Here is a 6,000-nt window from a genome sequence, read left to right as displayed (position 1 = left end):
CACACTTTTCACAGCCTACCTTGTGTCACATGCAGCGGCTGCAGTGCCTCGCATCATTAATCATAAGCAGCTGACATATAAAGGGCCACTTGGGAAGCTGGTAAGTTAAATGTTGTCTTGGATTTTCACATTTTTTCCCCCTGCATTTAATCCATCAAAGGTTGCTGACAACAGATAAACGAGACGTTGTTTTGTGTACATTTAGGGGGCAATGTAAAAGCTAAAGAGAGAGAGGACATGTAGCAGATGGTCTGTTGGCAGTACTTTATGTCACAGTCATCTTAAAAAAACATACAGAGGGTCTGCATGGCTCAGCGAGTGTGTGTGCACAGGTAAGGAGCAGGAGAACAAAAGGGGATGGTGTGCTCATTCACATGCTGTCTAAAGGGGTCGCAGATGCTTCGTTTGTGGAGATACATCTGGCCGACTTGAACGACTTCATTTGACACTTTTTTTTTTTATCTTCTGGTTTTCAACAAGTATGTGAACCATCATGCATTCTTTGTCAAGCGACACAAACACTGCAGGCACTGGAGCAGAGAGCTGTTAGCAACAGACGTTTGTCTTTTATTCCTTGCATTTGAGTTGAAGTCTGGTCTCACGGTCGGGCCTGCTGTCCTCGATGGGCGTGGCTCGTCCCGGCACACCCGTCACCGCGGTGACAGACAACTGAAAGAATGATTAAAGCATATTTTCGCTTGCAAGTCCGTCCTCTGAAGCATTGTTTTATTATCTATTATTCAATCCTGCACTGAAGTCTGGTGAAGGGGGTGAACAGAAGCGGTCGCAGGCGGAGCCGTGGCATCAAGAGCGAGAGGTCGACCCGGTCTGCTGCTGATTCACGCGTGTGGAGGAGTTTGCCAGATCGGCGGAGGCAAAAGTGGAGCAGTTTGGTTTTTGCAGGATGGTGTCGGCGGCCGAGGCGGCTATCATCTGGCGTAGTGCTTGATGTATTCTTGAACCTTATTCCGAAAATCCTCCTGAGTGGACGGGAGCGGGGTGTGAAGAGAGAAGGAAAGTGGGGTCAACAGCTGACAGACAAAAGCAGAAACATCTCAATACGTTCTTAAAAGCCTTGAAGCGCTGCAGCCGAGTGGATGGGGTTCAGGCTGAGTTCAAGTCCTTTTTGTGTAAACCGTAGACTGTAAACACAATGAACAGCTCAACCCCTCTCCTCTCATGTTCCAAATAGGAAGTCCCTGCTGGTTCCAAGAAGCCAAAAATAACAGTTATTACTCAGTCATTCTATCTGCCAGAATGACCATTCTTGTTCTCATATTTTCTTTATAATCCTAATTTTTTTTTTAGATATTATTCTTTATCGCAAGTTATCCACTGACCAATCAGTAAAAGCATGTGTGTCTGATGTCAAACGTCTGACAGATTTCGGGTAGCCAATGGCAGCCGACCTTATCCATGCTGTCCGTGAATGCCTTTCCCTTCTTATTTCACAATCCCTCACGTTCAAGAGGTAGAGCCGCGGACAGAGGAGGGGGCTTGCAATAAGCTCACTCCTGTTTGGTAACAGTAGTTGCCATAGATACGATGACTTGGCTATGACTCAGAGCGACTCGGACCAATCACTGTCGACTGTCGATTCATAAAAGATTGTCGCAAATCAATTAACTTCATGAAATCGATGTCATATTCACCGTTTTTTTTTAATAAAAAAAATAAAAATAGTGAGCATGGTGTCCGAATTGCTTTTAAAATCCAGGGCAGTGCATAGTGCCGCACTATTATTTTCCGGACTATAAGGATCTCCGGAGTATAAGTCGCACCAGCCCAAAAATGCATTATAAAGTAGAAAAAACCACAGATAAGTCTTACTGGACTATAAGTCGCATTTTGACGGGAAATTTATTTGACAAAATCTGAGACCAAGAACTAATAAGTTCCACAACCTCATATGACACAATCATAGCAGACTGTTTATCTCATAATTTCACAGTAATTCTTTCTCAAACCTATTTATTTATTCTTTTCATGAAGCATCATTGGCCAACTAATACTCTGTTTTCATCCTGTATTTGTAGAAACAGTTGTCATTTTTATTGCATTTCTGAATCTATGAAATCATTGGAAAATAGAATATTATGTTGTTAGCCTTCAAGATCTTATTGTAAAAAAAAGTTTGCTGATTCTCTGAGTCACTTAACATACTCTTAACACTTAACATACCTCATACATCAAATTGACCCAGGAACATCATCGCTGTTCCTCACAAATGAACATAACAGGAGGGTTAACAATGTATTTATTTCAATTTAGTTCTAATATAAGTCTCTGCGGAGTATAAGTCGCACCCCTTGCCAAACTATGAAAAAAAGGGCAACTTATAGTCCGGACAATACGGTAGTTTTTTTAGTAGTTAGGAATTAAGGTGGGAATTCTGACACAGCATAAGTGTTCACTACAACTCACCCCCAGCACGCCCCTAGAAACAAAATGTGCATATCACCAACATTTTCTATCCACCCGTTGTGATTAAAGTTTAAATTAAGAAATAAGAATAAGTAGGGATAAGCCTGACATTAAAGTTTTTTGAAAATCTTCTCATCCTTAATTCCTTTTGGCCACTTTTCAAATAAATGACCTCAAACCATATAATATCAATAAAAAATTATTATAAATAGGATTGAAAGCTCTGGTCAAACATAATACAAGAACAAAGACGTCTGTGCTCCAGATGAGACTAAGTCAGTCTCATCTGGAGCAGCAGAGGTTTTTTCACCAGTCTTTTATCATCAACAAGATTCCCAAATAATAATTAAAAAGTCCCACTGACTCCAGATTCATCTCTCCTTCAACCTCCTCCTCTGAACTCCTCTCTTTTATCCTCACTGTTTTAGATGTTTTTCCTCCCACCAACCATCAGTTCTATCAAATGGGCTGTGAGGCTTCATTGACCCACACCTCCAGCTTACATCCGACCTGCCTGAGCTGTCAGTGTGACCTCTGCTCTTTCCTTCAGTTGTAGTCAAGACTTCAGAAGAGGTAATAAAAGCACTTTTTTTTGGCTCCTACTGCTCTCTGCATCTGCCAAAATGTCTTTTTTAAAAACGAATACAAAAAGACGGTCATTGATTTTGCTCAGGGACAAGTTGTTCATTTGAAAAAAATAGTTTTTGCTGGTAAAAGCTTCTGGTTTTTCTAAAAAATAATCAAACTTTAGGCCAACACTACGTTTTTACTACTCTTATCAGAACAATGAAAACACTCACTGCTATCGCTGCTAAAACCTTTGTCAGCAAGCCAAAGGAAAAGTCGGAAGCTTTTGGTTTCCTGTGTCTCCCCTGAGATTTTTTTCTACAGGGTAGATGAAGAACCAAAGTTCGGCTGGAGTTTAATGTTCCACATTTTACAGTTTTTTTTTTTTATCACCACTTAAGTTCTTCCATCAAAGTGGTCCTGATTTTGTTCACTGATTTGTGCTCCGTTCACTAGTTTGATCTCGTCTCTGCTGCTATTTAGAATCAGCGGAAAGATTGGTGTCTTAAATGTATGATTCAGAAATGAAGTGGATCCCAAAAAAACTACATTTCTGTCTTTTGTTTTTTATTTCAGTATTTATTGCAGTTTTTAAATTCTGAATGGTGTCATCCTTGTTTCGGTCTGTTTATATTTAATCTCATTCTTCCTGCTCATCCATCCATTCCTTTCTTTTCTATCGCTGTTGGATTGTTGTCACATAATCATTTTCACAGCTCTCATGACACAGAGACAGAGGTGGAGGGTTAATCCCACGGGTCGCTGAGGTCAGAACGACAACGTGAGGAAAATACGAGAAAGAAGGAAATGATGATTTAGAAAAACAGGCTTATATGGTATGGCCCCATCCTATTTCAAAGACCTCATAGTCCCTTACCATTAAAACAGAACACTTTGCTCCCAAAATGCAGGACTGCTTGTGGTTCTTAGAATTAGTAAAATTACAGTTGGAGGTAGAGCCTTTAGTCATCCAGACCCTGTTTTATGGAATAAACTCCCAGCTCATGGAAGAGAGGCCGATTCAGTTTCTACATTCAAAGTTAGACTGAAAACATTCCTCTTTGGACAGGCTTATTGTCAGACTAGCTAGTGTTCTGAGATTATTTAACTTAATGTTAATGTGTTTTTTTAGGAGTTTTTCCTTACCGCGAAGGGGGGGGTCTAAGGGAAGGGATGTCCAGTTTAGTTTAGTCAGTTTGTTAGTTCAATTTAGTATTTTCCTATTGAATTCTATGTATTCATGATCCTTTTGATTTTATGTTTTACTTTTTCAATTACTGATATGAAGCCCATCGAGACGACTGTTGTTGTGAATTTGGGCTATATAAATATAATTGAATTGAATTCAATTCAATGTTGCGTGAATGAGAGAAAAAAACTGTTCGTGACAACATCTCTAGCTGTGACAAGTTAGAGTCTGCGGTCTCAAAAGAAAGAGTCCAGTTTGCTCCTCCATAGAGTCTCAGTTAATAGTTAGAGAGGAGTTAGCTTTCTACAGATGACTAGAACATGTGATACACTAAATTTGAGTTATTGTTGGTAAATATTACTATTCACTTGATTCATATAAAGAAATACTCAAGTTTATGGTGTTACTGTCTTCCCCAACCAAATCAGTCTTTATTTATATTTTTTATTTATATTATTATTTATTTATAAAAGCATTTTCCTGAATTGTAACACAAAGTACTGCACTCCAAAAATAAATCAAATTATTGAATAAACAGACCAACACACACACCTTTTAAGACCCACCCAGATCATCCTAAGCTTTATTTTCTTTATTTATGTCCTCCTCCATCAAAGAACGCCACAAGAATGATGTGGGTATTTATAGAATGGTAGTGAAGACAGATGTCATTGAACATCAGACATCATTATTTAATAATGTGAGTCCTTGGAGCGTCTTGTAAGTACTGATCTGGTTTTGTCCCGGGCATCAAACGGACTCAACTGTTCGCAGCCATTCTAGTGTTTTAAGGTCTGCCAACCAGTATCTACTTGATGTGCCACAACAGAAACACTGGGGTGAGCGGGCGTTTTCCATTGCGTTTTCCATTGCCAGTCCCCCAGCTACGGAATACTATTCCTCCTGAATCGTGATCCATCCATCCATCCATCCATCCATCCATGGATCCATCCATTTCTTTATCAGTGGTCACAGGGTTGCAGGAGCTTGTCCCAGCTACTGTTGGGCAAACACCCTGGACAGGTCGGCAGTCTGATAACTGTGCATAATACCAGAACTAAACATTTTTAAACGTCAACCATATAGTCTTACCTTTTTAGAATGGTTTGTTATATTCAGTAGCTGGTTGGGATTTATTTTCTTTTACTCATTTTATTACATTCTTTTGTCTTGTGTATTTTACTGTATTTAGTAATTTCATGCTGTTGTTTTTAAATTTTTGCTCTTAATTCGACATATTTTTATTTTCTCCTTTGATCTCGCTTTCAATTGTAAAGCAATTTGGCGCCCTGATGTCGTCAGAAAGCTGCTATATAAATAAAGTTGGAGTGATTCAGCGTTTCATGGGCTCCTGCTTCAGTCTGCACCGGCGTCAGCTTTGTTTCCCCCACAGGAGGATGTGCGAGTTAAAAGTTAAAGTTTCAGATTAAACATCAGTCTTGGAAACCAAACGGTTTCCACCTCAGAGTGTCAGTCACAAATAAAAATAACTCGCACACGACAGAAAAAAACCTCAACTTCTAACAAAACCACACGACGCAGCCAGAATGTTTCCTTTCAGCCACTTCAACCAGATAATGTATTCAGAGAGCAGCCACTCTTCAAAAACCTCAACACACTCGAGAGAACACATCCACGCACACAAACACACCGCTGCGCTGACACACAGCCTCCCACACCTCCATCCACTCGCTGCTGAAGTTGATTATGGCAAGCTGTGACTCAGTGGGAAAGGATCACGGTCAGACGACTTTGTGTTTTCAGTTGTTGTGACTCTCGGGAAGCACAACGGCACAGTTCAGCGGCACTAAAAGTTGCAG

General features: G+C 40.1%; 1 protein-coding gene across 2 annotated transcripts in view; it reads right to left on the bottom strand.

Moving 5' to 3' along the window:
- Positions 1 to 249: 249 nt before the first annotated feature.
- ube2f (ubiquitin-conjugating enzyme E2F (putative)) overlaps positions 250 to 6,000 on the bottom strand; it is a 30,499-nt gene continuing 24,748 nt past the window's right edge. For both annotated transcript variants that reach the window (XM_078939470.1, XM_078939471.1), the window contains exon 10: positions 250 to 980. In XM_078939470.1, coding sequence (XP_078795596.1) covers positions 930 to 980 — 51 coding nt within the window. In that variant the 3' untranslated portion in view covers positions 250 to 929. The remainder of the gene's footprint in view (positions 981 to 6,000) is intronic.

The sequence above is a fragment of the Oryzias latipes genome, chromosome 21 (assembly GCF_053564925.1).
Source record: "Oryzias latipes strain Hd-rR chromosome 21, Olatipes_Hd-rR_3.1".
Classification (NCBI taxonomy): Eukaryota; Metazoa; Chordata; class Actinopteri; order Beloniformes; family Adrianichthyidae; genus Oryzias; species Oryzias latipes.
The sequence above is the reverse complement of the archived record's forward strand: the minus strand, read 5'-3'. Positions and strand labels throughout refer to the sequence as shown.